The sequence below is a fragment of the Salvelinus fontinalis genome, chromosome 3 (genome assembly GCF_029448725.1).
Source record: "Salvelinus fontinalis isolate EN_2023a chromosome 3, ASM2944872v1, whole genome shotgun sequence".
NCBI lineage: Eukaryota > Metazoa > Chordata > Actinopteri > Salmoniformes > Salmonidae > Salvelinus > Salvelinus fontinalis.
Genome location: NC_074667.1, coordinates 16,930,360 through 16,952,255, shown reverse-complemented (window position 1 = coordinate 16,952,255; position 21,896 = coordinate 16,930,360). Strand labels below are relative to the sequence as shown.

General features: G+C 45.4%; 1 protein-coding gene across 4 annotated transcripts in view; it reads left to right on the top strand.

Moving 5' to 3' along the window:
* The window catches only part of ripor3 (RIPOR family member 3), a 58,061-nt gene that overhangs the window by 14,661 nt on the left and 21,504 nt on the right, over window positions 1–21,896 (top strand). Inside the window, exons 2-10 of one of the 4 annotated variants that reach the window (XM_055907859.1) lie at window positions 2,054–2,161; window positions 17,766–17,918; window positions 18,173–18,251; window positions 18,886–18,909; window positions 19,499–19,552; window positions 19,935–20,084; window positions 20,798–20,861; window positions 20,966–21,009; window positions 21,207–21,332. In XM_055907859.1, the coding sequence (XP_055763834.1) occupies window positions 2,064–2,161; window positions 17,766–17,918; window positions 18,173–18,251; window positions 18,886–18,909; window positions 19,499–19,552; window positions 19,935–20,084; window positions 20,798–20,861; window positions 20,966–21,009; window positions 21,207–21,332 (792 nt within the window). In that variant the 5' untranslated portion in view covers window positions 2,054–2,063. Of the gene's footprint in view, window positions 1–2,049; window positions 2,162–17,765; window positions 17,919–18,172; window positions 18,252–18,885; window positions 18,910–19,498; window positions 19,553–19,934; window positions 20,085–20,797; window positions 20,862–20,965; window positions 21,010–21,206; window positions 21,333–21,896 lie in introns of all 4 variants that reach the window. The other 3 variants (XM_055907858.1, XM_055907860.1, XM_055907866.1) reach the window with 3 other exon arrangements.

The following is a 21,896-nucleotide window of genomic DNA, read 5'->3' as shown; positions in this document are numbered from 1 at the left end:
TGCAGGCGCCCGGCCCACCACAAGCAGTTGCTAGAGCACGATGGGACAAGGACATCCTGGCCGGCCAAGGATGCGCCGCCTCATGGGTCTCCCGATCACGGCCAGCTGTGACACAGCCTGGGATCAAACCTGGGTCTGTAGTGACACCTCAAGCACTGCAATGCAATGCCTTAGACCGCTGCGCCACTCGCGATGCCCTGAACATTACTTCCCTTGGTTACTCTGACCATTACTTCCCTTAGAATCTTCCACAATTACAATAAATCAGTACTGCAGCAGAGATGTGCTAGGCTAGAGTATGTCCAGTGACACATTAGACACAAACTGACATAAAATATTCTAATAGGTTGATTTGCCTCTTTGCCTTTGCCTTGAGTCTCTTTGATCTTGTGCTACCTCCATAGCAAAACAGAAAGGACATCTTAAACTGGATTGCGTCATTGAGTAGAAACATTGAAGGCCCAGTGCAGTCAAAAACATGATTTTCTATATATTTCCACACTATGAGGTTGGAATAATACTGTGAAAATGATAATGCCCTTTTAGTGTAAGAGCTGTTTAAAAAGACCTCCTGACATTTCTGCCTGTTTTGGTGGGATGGAGTTTTGGCCTGCCTGGTGACATTACCAGGCGGTAATTAATAGACCAATAAGAACGAGAGATCCTAACTTTTCTGCCAATAACAGCTAGTTTTCAGTTTTACCCTCCCCACTCAGACCAAGCCCTGACAGGCCTAGCAAAATTCTTGCTTGTGAAATTGCTCTTTGCTAAGAAGCTATTTTGGTTTCATTATGATCATTTTAATTGAAAACAATCAAAGTAAGGTACTTAATTGTTATCCAGAAATTATTTGATGTTGATATACAAATGGCTGCATTGGTCATTATGGCCTCTCAAGCAAATCCTGTTTAGTTGTAGATATAAACATGTACAAGGCTCCCAACCACACTGGAGATGGGGAACAAGACATGTTTAGATGTTTACTTCTTCTGTGTCAAAATTAATTATTTTCTAGGGTTGTCGGAGAATATGCTATCTTCAAGCACAATTACAATATATTTGAGTAGTTGTATACTGTTTTTTAAAGTGTTGATATTTTATATGTCTGGTTTCACTTAGTTGCCTATATTAGTGAGTAACAGCAACAACAAAAAAATCCTGTCCAAACTATTGCTTAGTTCTGTGCAAATTTCTACCTCCGGCAGGAAATTGCATGAGTTACAACCCGAGGGAGGATGAGAAGTTCTGGGTTCTCAATCTCAGTATCTCTCCATGGCCCTCGCCTAGATCTGAGCCTAACTTACACAGAGACAAAGCGGGAGTGTGTGTGTGTGTGTGTGTGTGTGTGTGTGTGTGTGTGTGTGTGTGTGTGTGTGTGTGTGTGTGTGCGTGCGTGCGTGCGTGCGTGCGTGCGTGCGTGCGTGCGTGTGTGTGAGATGCTGGCGGGCTATGGAAGAGAGTAAAAAGCCATCTGACACTAAAGAATGTACAAATGAAGTGGATGACAACAAACTGAGACATATGAGGGGAGACAGTACAAAACTAGGGCTGTCAAATTATTTAAAAAATATTGATGATGACCGCTATGTGTCTTTCTGGCTTCACAAGAGGGTGTGTGAGGGGGGAGGATGGATGAGGGGATGAAGGAGTGAAACTCTTTTTATGTTGTGGTAGAAAAAATCCTTCCTATCCTGTTTATCTGGATTGGAGAAAAGTCCTTTCTAAAATACAGGGCCCAGTGCCATCAATACAAGTAACCAGCTTTTCTGGCCAAAACCATTTAAGGTTAGTGTCCTTGAGATAGAAGAGAGAGAGAAAGTATTCTGGTGCTGTGAGTATGGGTGTTTGATTTCATTATCAATGTAGCAATGTTTACTGTGAAACAAAACAATTAAAGTTTGTTTACATTTCAAAATTCCAACATTGTAAGAGGGATCCTAGAAAACCTGGAATTGTAAAATAACCTGAGTGATTAAGGCCCTCAGTCTGTTCACTGTAGGCTGAATGTACAGTAACTAAATCAACATTGTGTGTGTGTGTGTGTGTCAGGCAGGCAGTGGACAATGTCGGTGAAGCTGAAGTTTGAGTGTCCCGCGGACGGGTGCGTGGTCCAGAGGAGCTGCTCCTTCACGAGGTTCAGCCCCGTGAGTGGACGCCGCCGGTGAGTGACATCCTTAGTCGACCACTAAGGCGATAAACAACTATCATATAATATGGTCACGTGTAACATGGTCACACATCATGGTCCTATCAACTGAACTATCAGACCCATGGCTATGGAACCATGAAAATCCTGACCAGCTCAACAGGAGCTTGTTCCCTGCAGTCATATAATCACCCTATCAACCCCCACACATTCACTCTTTATTAGTGTGTATGGATGTCTTTGCTGACAGGGACACACACTTTTCATGCCACTTCATTACAAAGTGATTTTCGTAGCAGGTTAGGGGAGCATTTTCCCTAACCCTAACCCTTTTCCTAATCTTAATCTAACCTGTAACGAAAAGGTCACTTTGGTATCAAGTGGCGTGAAAAGAGTGCTTCCCAGATTGCCTCAGGCACAAATATTGCTCTGCAAGAGAGCCAATCACTTCACTTGACCAGTGTTAGAGATAGTCAATCACTATCCAGCACAAGAGACAGTCAGCCTCCTCCCACAACCTCAGTCTTGCCTGCCAATCAACCACCTTGTATTCTAGATAGACAGATATAAATACTTCATTAAGCAACTCAGTCACGAGGACAACAATCACCAACAGTTGAACAATCAACAGGTAAATAAAGGTTAAATAAAAAGGACTTTATGACTGAATCACTCCAATGCTTGACTTATGCTTGACTTACGTACAGTACGTTATCAATAACGAATATCAATTCGTTATTCAAGCAATATCAAGCAAAAAAGGTCATTAAATTGTGCCAGCAGCACAGTTACAGTCACCAGCGCTCTGGATAACATGAAAACAGCCTAACCAGCTCTGCTAGGGTGAATAAAATGGTCAGAGTGAGGTGTTCTCTCATTTGTGTCTGGAAGTACCTAGCAAGCTAGCCAACGTTAGCCAGTTAGCTTGGGTGCTTGACTGCTTTTGTGAGGTCAGAACGTTCGGATCAACCCTACTCTTCTGCCAGAGTGCGCTCTGAACACTCCGGGAGCGAAACGCTCTGCATTTACAAATGGACAATCTGACAACGCTCTGAGTTTTTGAACGCCCAGAGCTCACTTTGAGCACACTCTGGCAATCAAGATTGAATGTACGAACACACCCTTAATGAATATTCATTCCAAACCAAAACCCTTAGTTTGCTATGCGCTGTGTATATCATATCATGAGTGTAAGACATAGCTACCAGTTGGAGAGGGGAGATTTTCAACAATTTTAGTGTCATATTTACTGAACTCTAATACCAACGTAGCATATGGGACAGCAACCCGTTCCATCTCATCCCAAAGTTGCTCTATTGAGTTGAGGTCTGGGGATTGCGCAGACCCCTCAAGTAAACTGAACTTGGTGTCATGTTTCAGGCAAAGTTTTCCCACACCTCAATTGTCCAGTGTTGGTGAGCACGTGCCCACTGGATACACTTCTTCTTGTTTTATTTGATATGAGTGGAGTGCGGTCGTCTGCTACAATAGCCCATCCATAATAAGGATCGACGAGTTGTGCGTTCTGAGATGACGTTCTGTACACCACTGTTGTACTGCACCGTTATTTGTCTGTTGGTCGCTCGCCTTTTAGCTTGCATGATTTTTGCCATTCTTCTTCGACCTCTCTCATGAACGAGCTGTTTTTGCCCACAGGACTGCCGCTGACGGGATGTTTCTTGTTTGTCGCACCATTCTTGGTAAACCCTAGACACTGTCATGAGTGAAAAGCCCAGGAGAGCGGCTGTTTCTGAAATACTGTATCCAGCGCGCTCAAGTGACTTACAGTAGTGAGTGCATACTTTTTTGTGTTGGTGGCCCTAGTAGGAATCAAACCTCCTGGCATTGAAAGCACCATGCTCTACCAACTGTCACACTTTTTTTTGCACTAAAACGCTTCTGCAATTCTGATGGGTTAGCAAAGGGGGACGTGATGTCATCTTAAGAACCCAGGAGCAACACACTGGAATGCATTTCCTGCCTCAAAGCAGAGAGGGACAGAGGAAAACTGAGGCTATTTATTTGATTTATTTAACCTTTATTTTGACAGGGAGTCATGCTGAGACCAAGGTCTCTTTTACAGATGAGCCCTGTATCAAACATACACATCAATACACTCTATACACATCAATATACACATCAAAATACACAAAATGCAAAACACAATCATATAAAACAAACACATTCTTCAGTAAAAAGGCATTTATCCAGCCATCTGAATTGCCCCAGAGGCACCAGCGCTTCCAATTGCATTTTTTTTTTTATCAGATTAACCGAACTCAGTGGATATCGAAGGGATCTTCAGAGTTAGCCATCCTTGAGACCGAGTCTGGCAGCTCGTACGTCTGTAACAATGAAGTAAGGTATGGCAGAAGTTTATGCAAGTCAAGAGGGCTTTATAAACAAAAAGAGTGCAATGCATCAATCTACGAGACTTCAAAGAGGCAAGGCCTACTTTCTGATACAGAAAGCAATGATGTGTACAGAACCTGTCGTCTGTAATAATGCGTAGTGCGTTATGATAAACAATTTATCAAAGTTATAAGTTTATTGTGCTAAGCGTGAACAGCACTTGACAGTGGTCCTCATACGTTGTTATTATAAAGCTTTCATGGTGACATACAGTGGCCTGCGAAAGTATTCACGCCCTTTGGCATTTTTCCTATTTTATTTTTATTTTATTGCCTTACAACTTGGAATTGAAATAGATTTTTTTTTAGGTTTGTATCATTTGATTTACACAACATGCCTACCACTTTTAAGATGCTAAATATTTTTTATTGTGAAACAAACAAGAAATAAGACAAGAAAACTGAAAACTTGAGCATGTGTAACTATTCAACCCCCCCTAAAGTCAATACTTTGTAGAGCCACCTTTTGCAGCAATTACAGCTGAAAGTCTCTTGGGGTATGTCTCTATAAGCTTGGCACATCTAGCCACTGGAATTTTTGCCCATTCCTCAACGCAAAACTTCTCCAGCTCCTTCAAGTTGGATGGGTTCTGTTGGTGTACAGCAATCTTTAAGACATACCACAGATTCGATTGAGAATTGGATTGAGGTCTGGGCTTTGACTAGGCCATTCCAATACATTTAAATGTTTCCCCTTAAACCACTCGAGTGCTGCTTTAGCAGTATTCTTAGGGTCATTGTCCTGCTGGAAGGTGAACCTCCGTCCCAGTCTCAAATCTCTGGAAGACTGAAACAGGTTTCCCTCAAGAATTTCCCTGTATTTAGCCCCATCCATCATTCCTTCAATTCTGAACAATTTCCCAGTCCCTGCCGATGAAAAACTTTGATGGTGTGGATGGTGGATGGTGTTCTCAGGGTGATGAGAGGTGTTGGGTTTGCGCCAGAAATAGCGTTTTCCTTGATGGCCATAAAAATCGATTTTAGTCTCATCTGACCAGAGTAACTTCTTCCATATGTTTGGGGAGTCTCCCACATGCCTTTTGGTAAACAGCAAACGTGTTATCTTATTTTTTTCTTTAAGCAATGGCTCTTTCTGGCCACTCTTCCATAAAGCCCAGCTCTGTGGAGTCTACGGCTTAAAGTGGTCCTATGGACAGATACTCCAATCTCTGCTGTGGAGCTTTGCAGCTCCTTCGGGGTTATCATTGGTCTCTTTGTTGCCTCTGATTAATGCCTTCTTTGCCTGGTACGTGAGTTTTGGTGTGCGGTACTCTCTTGGCAGGTTTTTTGTGATGCCATATTCTTTAAATTTTTTAATAATGGATTTACTGGTGCTCCGTGGGATGTTCAAAGTTTCGGATATTTTTTTATAACCCAACCCTGATCTGTACTTCTCCACAACTTTGTCCCTGACTTGTTTGGCGAGGTCTTCATGGTGACGCTTGCTTGGTGGTGCACCATGCTTAATGGTGTTGCAGACTCTGGGGCCTTTCAGAACAGGTACATACATGTATACTGAGATCATGTGACAGATCATGTGGCACTTAAATAGCACATAGGTGGACTTGATTTAACTAATTATGTGACTTCTGAAGGTAATTGGTTGTGACAGATCTTATTTAGGGGCTTCATAGCAAAGGGGGTGAATACATGTGCACGTACCACTTCTCAAGCTCTGTCAGGCTGGATGGGGAGCGTCGCTGCACAGCTATTTTCAGGTCTCTCCAGAGATGTTAGATCAGGTTCAAGTCCAGGCTCTGGCTGGGCCACTCAAGGACATTCGGAGACTTGTCCCGATTCCACTCCTGCATTGTCTTGGCTGTGTGCTTTGGGTTGTTGTCCTGTTGGAAGGTAAACCTTCGCCCTCTGAGGTCCTGAGCGCTCTGGGGCAGGTTTTCATCAAGGATCTTTCAGTTTTTGCGCCATTCCTCTTTCCCTCGATCCTGACTAGTCTCTCAGTCCCTCCTGCTGAAAAACTTCCCCACCGCATGATGCTGCCACCCCCATGCTTCACCGTAGGGATGGTGCCAGGTTTTTCCTCCAGACGTAACGCTTGGCATTCAGGCCAACGATTTCAATCTTGGTTTCATCAGACCATAGAATCTTGTTTCTCACGGTCTGAGAGTCTTTAAGTGCCTTTTGGCAAACTCCAAGTTGGCTGTCATGTGCCCTTTACTGAGGTGTGGCTTCCGTCTGGCCACTCTACCATAAAGGCCTGATTGGCGGAATGATGCAGAGATGGTTGTACTCTGGAAGATTCTCCCATCTCCAAAGAAGAACTCTGGAGCTCTGTCAGAGTGACCATCGGGTTCTTGGTCACCTCCTTGACCAAGGCATTTCTCCCCCGATTGCGGGGCGGCCAGTTCTAAGAAGAGTCTTGGTGGTTCCAAACTTCTTCCATTTAAGAATTATGGAGGCCACTGTGCTGTCTCGGAGCTCTACAGAGAATTCCTTCAACCCAATGGCTTGGTTTTTGCTCTGACCTGCACTGTGGGACCTTATATAGACAGGTGTGTGCCTTTCCAAATCATATCCAATCATTTTACCACAGGTGGACATTTCAAGGATGATAAATGGAAACAGGATGCACCTGAGCTCAATCTCGAGTCTCACAGCAAAGGTTCTGAATATTTATGTATATAAGGTATTTCAGTTTGTTTTTTGTTAAAATTTCAAAAAACCTGCTTTCACTTTTTCATTGTGGTGTATTGTGTGTAGATTGATGAGGATTTTGTTTTATTTAATACATTTTAGAGTAAGGCTGTAATGTAACAAATGTGGAAAAAGTCAAGGGATCTGAATACTTTTCGAATGCACCATACGACATCTTAGTCCTCTTCCTTGCTATTCAAATCTGATATCGGATCTGCATTATCTGGTACTGAAGCAACGTTACAGCTGTTTTAGTAACTGCATCAACAACATTTTCTGTATAATTTTAAGTCAACTGACATTTTTACCACTTTCCTAACAAGTTAGAAAAAGTAAACTTCTCTGCTATTCAAATTTGTCAACGGATATCTCATTATAAAGCTTTCATGGTGACATACAGGGTATATGACCACACAGACCAATGAAGAGTGTGAGAAAGATTTCCACTGTCTGTCTGTAAAGAGAAGAGCGGGATGTACGTTGATCCTGCTGCTCTGATTGGATGGAGTGAAGCTGTCTCCGTTCACTCGCTTCATATTTCACCTGATCACTTCTCATCGCACTTCTTTCAGTTTTCACACGCAACAACTGTAGTTTAGACACTGACCACAGCTACTGACCACAACCATACACCTCTGACCCAAACTACTGAACCAGAACTACTGACCACAACCACAAAACTACTGACCACTACTGACCACAACTAGCTACTCACCACAACCACACAACTTCTGACTACACGCCTACTTACCAAAACGACTAACAAATAAAGACCACAACTACTGACCCCAACTACTGACCACAACCACACAACTACTGAACAATATTACAGACCACAACTGACCTCAACTACTGATCACAACCACAAAACTACTGATCACAACTACTGACCACAACTACTGAACACAACTACAAAACTTGGGACTACAATGACTGACCACTACTAACCATAACTACTGTCCATAGCTACTGACCACAACCACACAACTACTGACCACAACTACTAAACCAAAACTACTGACCACAACCACACAACTAATAACCACAAAACCACTGAACCATTTAAGTTATGACCTCAACTACTGACCACAACCACAAAACTACTGACCACAAGCACACAACTACTGACCACACAACTACTGACCACAACTACTGACCAGGTCCATACTGTAGGGACCAAAGAACCTTCAACACAATTACTTACCACAACTATGGACCACAACTACTGACCGCAACTGGCACTGTCATAGTATTCCACCTTTCCAACAAGTCAGTTCAGCAAATTTCTGCCCTGCTAGAGCTGCCCCGGTCAACTGTAAGTGCTGTTATTGGGAAGTGGAAACGTATAAGAGCAGCAATAGCTCAGCCGCAAAGTGGTAGGCCACACAAGATCACAGAATGGGACCTCTGAAGCGCATAGAGCATAAAAATTGTCCTTGGTTGTCCACGGTTGCAACACTCACTATCTCTATGGAGTGTTAGGTCAGGGCGTGACTAGGGGGTGCTCTAGTTCATTAAATAAAATATGTGGAACCCAACACACGCTGCGCCTTGGTCCGTCCATTATCAAGACCGTGACACTGCTCCAGAGTCCAGAGCTTTACACCACTCCAGCCGACACTTGGCATTGATCCTAGGGCGTGACAGTACCCCCCCCCCCCCCCCCTCCCCAAAGGTGCGGACTCCGGCCGCAAAACCTGAAACCAAATGGTGAGGGTAGGGGGGGGTGACTAGTGTTGGTGGCGGCTCCGGTGCAGGTCGTAGCCCCCGCCCAGACCCTGGAACCGGCCATGGCGCCGGGCTGAACGCCGTGCCTGGACTGGGCATCGGCGCAAAGGAGGGCTCCGGCCATGGAGCTGGGCTGGACGCCATGCCTGGACTGGGCAGCGGTGCAGAAGAACGCTCCGGCCATGGAGCTGGACTGGACGCTGTGCCTGGACTGGGCACCGTGCCTGGACTGGACCTCGGCGCAGAGGAAGGTTCCGGCCTTGGAGCTGGACTGGACGCCGTGCCTGGACGGGCACCAGCGCAAAGGAGGGCTCCTGCCATGGAGCGGGACTGGACGCCGTGCCAGGACTGGGCACCGGCACAGAGGAAGGCTCCGGCCATGGAGCAGAACTGGACACCTTGCCTGGAAGCTCCGGACCGTTGACCGTCGCTGGAGGTTCCTGACCGTTGACCGTCGCTGGAGGTTCCGGACCGTTGACCGTCGCTGGAGGTTCCGGACTGTGAACCTTCGCTGGAGGTTCTGGACTGTGAACCGTCGCTGGAGGTTCTGGACTGTGAACCGTCGCCGGAGGTTCCGGACTGTGAACCGTTGGAGGCCTCCACGCCGGAGGTTCCGGACTGTGAATCGTCCCCGGAAGCTCCGGACTGTGATCTGTCGCCGGAAGCTCCGGACTGTGAACCGTCGCTGGAAGCTCTGGACTGGGGAGGCGCACTGGAGACCTGGTGCGTGGAGCTGGCACAGGTGGCACCGGACTGGTGACACGCACTTCAGGGAGAGTGCTGGGAGCTGGCACAGGACATACCGGACTGGGGAGGCGCACTGGAGGCCTGGTGCATGGAGCCGGCACAGGTGGCACCGGACTGGTGACACGCACTTCAGGAAGGGTGCGGAGAGCTAGGACAGGACTCACCAGACTGCTGACAGGCTCTTCAGGTCGGATGCCATGCAGAACACACCTACATAACATTTCTCTCCTCTCTCTATCTCCCAACCTCTCCATTGCCTCCCTGGCGGTCTCTGGCTCTTCAGGGCGAGTGCGGGGAGCTGGCACAGATGGCACCGGACTGGTGTCACGCTCCTCGCCAAAACCTCTCTCCGGTATCCCTCATTGAACTCCTCCAGAGACTCCCATTCGGGTTCTGGCACTCTCACCTTCCTGGTGTCTCCTTCCAAGGAAGGGTCTCACAACCTCCCATGATTTCTTCCCAGGTCCAAAACTACTTTACCCCCATCACACGCTGCTTGGTCCTTGAGTGGTGGGACATTCTGTCACGGTCTTGATAATGGATGGACCAAGGCTCAGCGTGTGTTGAGTTCCACAGCTTTTATTTAAGTGAAACTTTAAAAAATAAATAAAAAAACAAGCAACCAAACGTGACTTACGTGGTGCAACCAGCACAAACACAAACAATATCCCACAAACACAGGTGGGAAAAATGGCTACCTAAATATGATCCCCAATTAGAGGCAACGATTACCGGCTGCCTCTAATTGGGAACCATACAAAACACCAACATAGAAATAATGAACTAGAACAGCCCCTAGTCACGCCCTGACCTAACACTCCATAGAGAACAAAGGGCTCTCTATGGTCAGGGCGTGACAAGCAGTGGACACGCGTTCTCTGGAGTGATGAATCACGCTTCACCATCTGTCAGTAAGACGGACAAATCTGGGTTTGGCGGATGTTAGGAGAATGGTACCCGCCGGAATGCATAATGCCAACTGTAATGTTTGGTGGAGAACGAATAATGGTCTGGGGTTGTTTTTCGTGGTTGCAGCTAGGCCCCTTAGTTCCAGTGGAGGGAAATCTTAACACTACAGCATACAATTGTAATGGCGCCGGGGAGGATGGCTGCCATTGTATTGGCTCTTAACCAACCATGCTATTTTGTTTGTTTTTTCACATTGTTTGTAAGTTATTTTGTACATTTTTGTTGCTGCTACCGTCTCGTATGACCGAAAAGAGCTTCTGGACATCAGAACAGCGATTTCTCACCTTGAATTGGACAAATAATTTTTCTTTAATGAGTTGGACAAGAGGGATTTACTCCAGACACCCGAACAGGCCCTCATCCCAGTCATTTGCAGGAGAAAGAGACGGAAGAGTTATCACCGAAGGAGATTGTGGTGCCTTGTGAGGATCCGCCGACGAGTGACTAATTTGCCTTTGTCATCAGTCCTATTGGCCAACGTTCAATCGCTGGATAATAAAATGAACGAACTAAAAGCACATAGATCCTATCAACGGGACATTAAAAAGTGTTATATCTTATGTTTCACCGAGTCGTGGCTGAACAACGACATCAATAACATACAGCTGGTGGGTTATACACTGTATCGGCAGGATAGAAGAGCAGCCTCTGGTAAGAGAAGGGGTGGCGGTCGATGTAGATGTGTAAACAACAGCTGGTGGACGATATCTAAGGAAGTCTCAAGGTATTGCTTGCCTGAGGTAGAGTATCTCATGATAAGCTGTATACCCGATTATCTACCTAGAGAGTTTTCATCTCTATTTCCGTAGCTGTCTACATACCACCACAGACTGATGCTGGCACTAAGAACGCACTCAATGAGCTGTATACCGTCATAAGCAAACAGGAACACGCTCACCCAGAGGCGGTGCTCCTAGTGGCCGGGGACTTTAATGCAGAGAAACTTAAATCCATTTGACCTAATTTCTACCAGCATGTTAAATGTGCAACCAGCAGGAAAAAAACTCTAGACCACCTTTACTCCACACACAGAGACGTGTACAAAGCTCTCCCTCACCCTCCATTTGGAAATCTGACCAGAATTCTATCATCCTGATTCCTGCTTACAAGCAAAAATTAAAGCAGGAAGCACCAGTGACTCGGTCAATAAAAAAGTGGTCAGATGAAGCAGATCCTAAGCTACAGGACTGTTTTGCTAGCATAGACTGGAATATGTTCCGGGATTCTTTCGATGGTATTGAGGAGTACACCACATCGGTCACTGGTCGCTTCATCAATGACGTCGTTCCCACAGTGACTGTACGTACATACCCCAACCAGAATCATGGATTACAGGCAACATCCGCACTGAGCTAAAAGATAGAGCTGACGCTTTCAAGGAACGGGGCTTATAAGAAATCCCCCTATGCCCTCTGACGAACCATCAAACAGGCAACGCGTCAGTACAGGACAAGGATCTATTCGTACTACACTGGCTCCGACGCTCGTCGGATGTGGCAGGGCTTGAAAACTATTACAGACTACAAAGGGAAGCACAGCCGAGAGCTGCCCAGTGACACGAGCGTACCCGACGAACTAAATTACTTCTACGCTAGCTTCGAGGCAAGTAACACTGAAACATGCATGAGAGCTTCAACTGTTCCGGATGACTGTGTGATCACGTTCTCCGTAGCCGATGTGAGTAAGACCTTTAAACAGATCAACATTCACAAGGCCAGACGGATTACCAGATTGTGTAATCTGAGCATGCACTGATCGGTGTCTTCACTGACATTTTCAACCTGCCCCTGTCTGAGTCTGTAATACCAACATGTTTCAAGCAGACCACTATAGTCCCTGTGCTCAAGAACACTAAGGTAACCTGCCTAAATGACTGTAGCCATGAAGTGCTTTGAAAGGCTGATCATGGCTCACATCAACACCAATATCCAAGAAACCCTAGACCCACTCCAATTTGCATACTGCCCCAACAGATCCACAGATTATGAAATCTCTATTGCACTCCACACTGTCCTTTCACACCTGGACAAAAGGAACACCTATGTGAGAATGCTATTCATTGACTACAGCTCAGCGTTCAACACCATAGTGCCCTCAAAGCTCATCACAAAGCTATGGACCCTGGGACTAAATACCTCTCTCTGCAACTGGATCCTGGATTCCTGACGGGCCGCCCCCCAAGTGGTAAGGGTAGGTAACAATACATCCGCCACGCTGATCCTCAACACGGGGGTCCCTCAGGGGTGTGTGCTCAGTCCCCTCCTGTACTCCCTGTTCATTCATGACTGCAAGGCCAGGCACGACTCCAACACCATCATTACGCTTGCCGATGACACAACAGTAGTAGGCCTGATCACCGACAATGACGAGACAGCCTATAGGGAGGAGGTCAAAGACCTGACAGTGTGGTGCAAGGACAACAACCTCTCCCTCAACGTGATCAAGACAATGGACAGACGGGCGGCTCAGGACAGACGGGCGGCTCAGGCGGCTCAGGACAGACGGGCAGCTCAGGCGGCTCAGGACAGATGGGTGGCTCAGGACAGACGGGCGGCTCTGGCGGCTCAGGACAGACGGGCGGCTCTGGCGGCTCAGGACAGACGGGCGGCTCTGGCGGCTCAGGACAGACGGGCGGCTCTGGAGGGTCCGGACTGGAGGGAGGCTCTGGAGTGTCCGGACTGGAGGAACACGCAGGAGACTTGGTTCTTAGAACAGGCATAGTACTCACCAGGCTGGAGAGATCTACTGGAGGCCTGGTCCTTGAAGGAGGCACAGGATAGACCGGTCCGTGGAGGCGCACTGGAGGTCTCGAACTAAGGGCCTGAACAACCCGTCCTGGCTGGATGTTGATTTTAGCCCGGCACTTGCGGGGCGTAGGCACAGGACGCACTGGGCTGTGCAGACCCACGAGAGACAGTGCTTAGGGCTGGTGCCATATAACACGGACTGAGGAGACGCACTGGAGACCAGATGCGCTGAGCCGGCTTCATTACTCCTGGCTCGATGCCCACTCTAACCCGGCCGATACGAGGAGCTGCAATGTAGTGCACCGGGCTACGTATGCACACTGGGTACACCGTGCTCTTCACCGCGTAACACGGTGCCTGCCCGGTCACTCTCTTTCCACGGTAAGCACGGGGAGTTGGCTCAGGTCTCCTACCTGACTTAGCCACACTTCCCGTGTGCCCCCCCAATACATTTTTGGGGCTGCCTCAAGTCCCAGCCGCGCTGCTGTGCTGCCTCCTCATACCACCGCCGCTCACCTTTCGCTGCCTCCAGCTCTGCCTTGGGACAGCGATATTCCCCATCCTGTGCCCAGGGTCCTTCTCCGTCCAGAATCTCCTCCCATGTCCATGAGTCCAGAGATTTCTGCTGCTGCCCGATATCACGCTGCTTGGTCCTTTTTTGGTGGGTGATTCTGTCACGAACGTTGTAGTGATGAGACCAAGGCACAGCGTGATTTGAAGACATACTTATTTTAATAAAGAAATATACTGAAAAAACAAAAATACAAAAAAAACGAACGTGACCGCTATAAACAATGAGTGCAGACATGCAACCTCACAAAGACAATCACCCACGAAATGCTCAAGGAATATGGCTGCCTAAATAAGGTTCCCAATCAGAGACAACGATAAACAGCTGCCTCTAATTGAGAACCAATCTAGGCAACCATAGACATACAAAACACCTAGACTAGTAACAAACCTCATAAACATACAAAAACCCTAGACAGGACAAAAAACATATATAACCCCTTGTCACCCTGACCTAATAATGAAGAAAACAAGGAATACTAAGGTCAGGGCGTGACATTAGGATTCTACAAATTAGTTGATTACTGCATCTGATTTTGAAATTACATTGTTGGGCTTCGGTCTGAACCTGTCTAGACTTGGATGCAATACACAATTGAAATCTCTGCCCAATATCAAATGATGAGAGTTAAGGTCGGGAAGTGTTAAGATGAGGTCAGAGAAAAATTGAGCGTCATCCCAATTAGGACCATAGAGGTTAGCCAGAATAATCTGTGTGCTAAACATTTCCCCATCACTATAATATATCTGCCATTAGTATCTGAAAAATACTTTGGAGGAGCCTTTTCTGATAAGGATGGCTGCCCCTCTGGCCTTAAAACCAAAGTTGGAGTGAAATATTGGGTTTACCCATCCTCTCTTTAGTTTATCATGGTCGCTGGACCGGAGATGGGTCTCTTGGAGAAAAACAATGTCCGGATTTAAGGACTTAAGATGAGCATACACTCGGCTACGCTTGACCACCTGGTTAATTCCTTTCATGTTCCAGCTGATAACGCATGTGGAGCCTAGAGTATGTGAATTAGGCATAGTCATAGTAATCAGAAATGAATGTTAGTACGATCTGAAAGGTCAGAGTAATAAAATAAAAATAAATAAAAAAACAGCTAAAAACAACAAAATACCCAGAAGAAAACCTTGGACCCTATGCTGGCCTTCCCCCTGTCGGAAGGCAGCATCTACCTTTCCTAGACTAGAGCAAAATGCTACCATGTTAAACTGAACCTAAGTAGAGCTCTGTCCAGGGCGAACATAATCAAGTTTACACATAGGGAAAGGGATTCTGGAGGGAACCAACTCAGCCATCCAAGGTGGCAAACAATATATAAAAAGGAGGTATAGGTATATGTCCCCCCCCACCAACCCCATCCACTTGGGATGACTTAAAACAAAAATATGTATACAGTTAAAGTCAGAAGTTTACATGCACTTAGGTTGGAGTCATTAAAACTCATTTTTCAACCACTCTATAGTATAACAAACTATAGTTTTGGCAATCTATTTTGTGCATGACACAAGTAATTATTTCAACAATTGTTTACAGACAGATTATTTCACTTATAATTCACTGTATCACAATTCCAGTGAGTCAGTAGTTTACATACACTAAGTTGACAGTGCCTTTAAACAGCTTGGAAAATTCCAGAAAATGATGTCAAGCTTCTGATAGGCTAATTGACATCATTTGAGTCAATTGGAGGTGTACCTGTGGATATATTTCAAGGCCTACCTTCAAACTCAGTGGCTCTTTGCTTGACATCATTGGAAAATCAAAAGAAATCAGCCAAGAACTTAAGATTGTAGACCTCCACAAGTCTGGTTCATCCTTGAGAGCAATTTCCTAACACCTGAAGGTAACACGTTCATCTGTACTAACAATAGAACGCAAGTATAAACACCATGGGACCACGCAGCCATCATACCTCTCAGGAAGGAGATACGTTCTGTCTCCAGAAGATGAACGTACGTTGGTGCGAAAAGTGCAAATCAATCCCAGAACAACAGCAAAGGACCTTGTGAAGATGCTGGAGGAAACAGGTCCAAAAGTATCTATATCCACAGTAAAACGAGTTCTATATCGACATAACCTGAAAGGCTGCTCAGCAAGGAAGAAGCCACTGCTCCAAAACCACCATAAACAAGCCAGACTACGGTTAGCAACAGCACATGGTGACAAAGATCGTACTTTTTGGAGAAATGTCCTCTGGTCTGATGAAACAAAAATAGAACTGTTTGGCCATAATGACCATCGTTATATTTGGAGGAAAAAGTGGGAGGCTTGCAAGCCGAAAAACACCATCCCAACCGTGAAGCACTGGTGTGGCAGCATCATGTTGTGGGGGTGCTTTGCTGCAGGAGGGACTGGTGCACTTCACAAAATAGATGGCATTGAGGGAGGAAAATTATGTGGATATATTGAAGCAACATCTCAAGACATCAGTCAGGAAGTTAAAACTTGGTCGCAACTGGGTCTTCCAAATGGACAATGACCCCAAGCATACTTCCAAAGTTGTGGCAAAATGGCTTAAGGACAATAAAGTCAAGGTATTGGAGTGGCCATCAAAAAGCCCTGACCTTAATCCTATATACAATTTGTGGGCAGAACTGAAAAAGCTTGTGCGAGCAAGAAGGCCTACAAGGAGGCCTCAGTTACACCAGCTCTGTCAGGAGGAATGGGCCAAAATTCACCCAACTTATTGTGGGAGGCTTGTGGAAGGCTACCCGAAACGTTTGACCCAAGTTAAACAATTTAAAGGCAATGCTACCAAATACTAATTGAGTGTATGTAAACTTCTGACCCACTGGAAATGTGATGATAGATATAAAAGCTGAAGTAAATCATTCTCTCTACTATTATTCTGACATTTCACATTCTTCAAATAAAGTGGTGATCCTAACTAACCTAAGACAGGGAATTTTTACTAGGATTAAATGTCAGGAATTGTGAAAAACTGAGTTTAAATGTATTTGGATAAGGTGTATATAACCTTCTGACTTCAACTGTATATACTGTATTTTATACCGTCTATTGCATCTTGCCTATGCCGCTCGGCCATCGCTCATCCATATATTTGTGTGTATAAGGTAGTTGTTGTGGAATTGTTAGATTACTTGTTAGATATTACTGCACTGTCGGAACTCGAAGCACAAGCATTTCGCTACACTCGCATAAACATCTGCTAACCATGTGTATGTGACCAATACAATTTGATTTGATTTGATTTTTATACATGACCCAGAGCATGATGGGATGTTATTTTCTTAAGAATTGCTCAGGAACCACACCTGTGTGAAATCAACTGCATTCAATATACTTTGTATCCCTCATTTACTCAAGTGTTTCCTTTATTTTGACAGTTACCTGTACATGTAGTTCACTACTTCCCAACTCTGGCGATAAATATGTTGCTTGAGTCAACCAGGATGTGTAAACTAAGCTATGACATACATGGACATACAGCACATATTTGACATATCATAAATACCTCAGTAATTACAATACATTGCATGTGTCCCAAATGGCACCCTAAATCCAAGCATACCTGATTCAATGTGTCAACTGATCATCAAGCCCTCAATGAGTTGAATCAGGTGAGTTTGTCCGGGGCTACAACAAAAATGTGTGCTGTTGGGGGTACTCGAGGACTGGAGTGCCCTATATGGTGCAGTACTTTAAACCAGGGTTCATAGGACTCTGGTCGAAAGTAATGCATTATATAGGGAATAGGGTGCCATTTGAGACGCAATCAGCACTGTGTGTAAATGCTTGCCTTCTTCATCCTCTCCTCCATACAGGGTCTCCCCTTTACAGAACTCTTTTCGATCCAAGGCCCTGTCGGGGAAATCTACCAGGGTGCATCCCTCTCCCAGTCGGATGGGAGCCAGTATCTGGGGACAGCAACCAGAGCAGGTGGACCGGATATTCCAGGCCTTACGGAAAGGCCTCAAGTAAGTAGCAACTCCAATCATATGAATGTCCAAAGGAGTAGACAAGAGTGATCTAAGGTTAGTCGCCGATCTAAGGTTTTATGTTTTCCCTTTTAATTGGTGGGGGGGGGGGGGGTACGCTTGGGGAAACATAAGCTGATCTTAGATCTGTGCATCAGGGCAACTCGCTGTTAATTCAGAAGTCTCATGTACTGTACAGCATGAATCAGCATCACGCACAGTGCTTGGTGGCTGATATTGAGCTTTGTTGGCAGGGAGTATCTAGATGGCCATCAGACGGAGATGGACTTCCTGTCCTCCCAGCAAAGAGACACCAAGAGGAACTCCAGACTGGTGAGTATATAGTACTCGAGGTTGTTGGATGGGATAATGGGAAGTATGGGCTCATTGCATTACACTCCTAGATAAAAAAAGTTTATTTGTTTGTCACCATAGGTGAACAATTTTTGGTTCCAGGTATAACCCTTTGGTGGTGAAAACGGTTCTACTTAAAACCTTTTAGTGGACAAACGATTCCACGAAGAACCGTGTATTAATGAAAGGATTCAACTAATAACCACAAATAAAATATTTTCAGAGGGTTTTCCTACGGGGACAATTGAAGAGCCCTTTATGGTTCCAGATATAACCTTCTTTTCTAAGAGTGTAATGAGTGGAACTGCAGTAAACACATGGAAAAGAAAGTCTCCACTAGTACACAGTCCAGTCACAATGAACAATTTAGGCTCTTTATCAACAGTCTTTTCTCAATCTCTCACGTCCACTCTTCTCGTCTCCTCAAAGCACATTGGAGCAGAATATCTGAGGTTCCTCATCTAGGATCTCTTCCTCCAAAACGGTTTGAGAAAGAGGCGAGGAAAGAGAATGTGAGGAATAAAGAAACAACTTTTAAGACATAGCTTTTGTATCGAGTTCATAAAACATATAGATCTCCCAGAAATAAACCTAGACAATCCTTTGTTTTCAGGCTTTTCTGTATGATTTGGAGAAGGTGAGATACCGTTTTTTGCCTGCTCTCTTATTATTTTTCGAATGGTCAAAATTAATTGTCATGGGGCCTCCCGAGTGGTGCAGTGGTATAAGGCACAGCATTGCAGTGCTAGCTGTGCCAATAGAGATCCTGGTTCGAGTCCAGGCTCTGTCACAGCCTGCCGCGACCGGGAGATCCATGGGGCGGCGCACAGTTGGCCCAGTGTCGTCCGGGTTAGGGGAGGGTTTGGTTGGCAGGTATGTCCTTGTCCCATCGCACTCTAGCGATTCCTGTGGCAGGCCGGGTGCATGCACACTGACACGGTTGCCAGGTGTACAGTGTTTCTTCCGACACATTTGTGTGGCTGGCTTCCGGGTTAAGCGGGTAGTGTGTCAAGAAGCAGTGCGGCTTGGTTGGGTTGTGTTTCGGAGGATGCACGGCTCTCGACCTTCGCCTCTCCCGAGTCCGTACGGGAGTTGCAGCGATGAGACAAGACTGTAACTACCAATTGGATACCACGAAAAAGGGGTAAAAAAAAGAAGACAATTTTTTTAAAATTACATTTAAAAATTGTTGTCATAAAATGTACCACTTGATTTTGCGATGTCAGGAGATCCGAGCATTGGAGAGATACATAAGAAGACTGGAGTTCCAAATCAGCAAGGTAACAACTTCCATAACTTTCCTAATGCATATTGCTGGTGTTTTTATTTAACAGACATGATACTGAAGAGATGACAGGAAAGGTATGACATCTATGAGTCAGAGGGGCAGTGGTTCAGTTTCGAACCCATGTTGTCTCCGGTATACATGCATGCCGGGATCAACAGCACAAACCGCTAGACCACACAGGCCACACTTCTATGACCTCTATGTAGGTCTATCTAGTGTCAATTCTGTCTCCAACACAGTCAAACACTGAGGGATTTTCCCACCAGCCAATGTGCATCGATGCATCAGGAAGAATAACGCCATGTGGGAGCAACAGCCTCATAAATAACCAGAGGGAGGGCAAAATGGTTGCCTGTTTATATTTACATTTCCAGGTGGAAGAGCTGTACGAGACTTACTGTATTCAGTGGCGTCTGTGTCAGGGGGCGGTGAACATGAAGAAAGCCTTCGCTCTATCACCCTCTTCACGGGCTTCCAGAGAGAGCCTGCAGGAACTCAACCGTAATCATCGCCACAGCCTGGAGGTATTGCAGTCACACGCGGCCGGGTGCCACACAACTTAATTTACCTCAACAATTTCATGGGTTATCTCACACACCGTGTACACAGATCCTCTGGTCAAACGTGTCCTTCGGTTGCCATGTTTATAACATACGGGTGGATATGGGACATAAACAGACAACCAAAAGCTTGTTCATCTTCCTGTTTCATGAGTTAATTTGCACGTTATACGCTTAGCAGCCAACCGCTGAGTCTGGAGTCACATGTCACTGATGGGCACCTGAAGGCCCATTACTCTTCATATTTCATGGGTCACACGGGAAGGTATGGGTCACACGTGAGCTAGCGTAACCCCATTTACCACTGACATAGTGTGGAGGTATGGTTCACAGATGGACTTTGAATCTCCCATTTGTCTTCTCTTGTCATGGGTTCTCACACACAGAATTTCACTATAAGATCTATTAGACATATTCAAGTATACTTTAAAGGATTTTGAAGTAGTTTATAAACAGGTTTGATTAGTTCATAGATAGATTAGAAACGAATAATAAACCACGTACAAACTACCTAGAAATACTTTATAAAGTTAACCTGTGTGTAAAGTGTTACCAAGACAATTTAAGTCTCTGATCATGCAGACAACTCCTACAGGTCCAGTTAGATCAATAAATTCATTGTGAAAATGAAGTACAGTAGCAATCCACTGCAGATCATAACCTACAAATTCTTTCAGGATATGTGTGTCATGGAGGGGGAGTTGGAGATTCTCTTGGGAGAGCTTCACATAAAAATGAAAGGTAAAACATATGTTCAACCGTCATCATTCTAGTGAAATGGAATACAAAAAATGGCCCACCTCAATGGCAAGCTTCAACTTTGTCTGAAAAATATATTCCAACAGGATTGATCGGCTTCGCTCGACTATGCCCAGGCGACCAATACGAAGTGAGTGCCTCTATCAAAACATATCCCAGTGAAAAACGCTCTGAGGAACCACAACTGAGGAAAAAGACTCAGGCTGCGGCCGAAATGGCACCATATCCCCATAGCTCTAAGGACCTTGGTCAAAAGTAGTGAGCTTTATAGGGAATAGGGAGCTATATGGGACACGGTCTCAAAGATGTATGCTTTTTTCCATCCAGGTTGTGATCCGTCTGGGGAGGCAGAGGTGGAAGATCCGTGGAAAAATCCAGACGGATGATAGGCAGTCATGGGATGTGGAGGAGATGATTTTCCTCGCGCACATCCACGAGAACTTTGATATAAAGGTGAGCTTTTGGGGGCGGCTTCCCATACACGGATTAAATCTAGTCCTGGACTAAAAAGCTTGCTCAATTAAGAATCTGTATTGAACTAGTTTTAATATGTGCCTAGGAAACTTGCCCCTAAAGATTTAGACTGAGCTGCATCTCAAATGACAGTCTAACTCATACATAGTGTATAACTTTTGACTGGAGCAACGTATGGTCACATAGCACACTACTACAGAGGTAATAAGGTGACATTTGAGATTTAGAAGCAGTTGAAAGCAGTTGATTTTCCCTGTGGAAACTTCATTTGTGTGTCTGTCAGATACATCCAGGCACATCAGGATCACACATGACAATACATTCAGATGCTCTCCGGGTGCAAGCCCACACACCAGTGTAAACGTCATATCCTGTCAGGGACGACCATGTGGGTAGTGATGACAAGCTTATTCCTGTCCTTTGTGTGCGGGAAACACCGTGGCATACAGTGCATAATGTGGATGAAGTTACATTCTCTGTTGATGGGGAAAACAACATCCCTTCTGTGAAAAAGATATGAAGCCCAGTTTCTGGCTAAGTGAG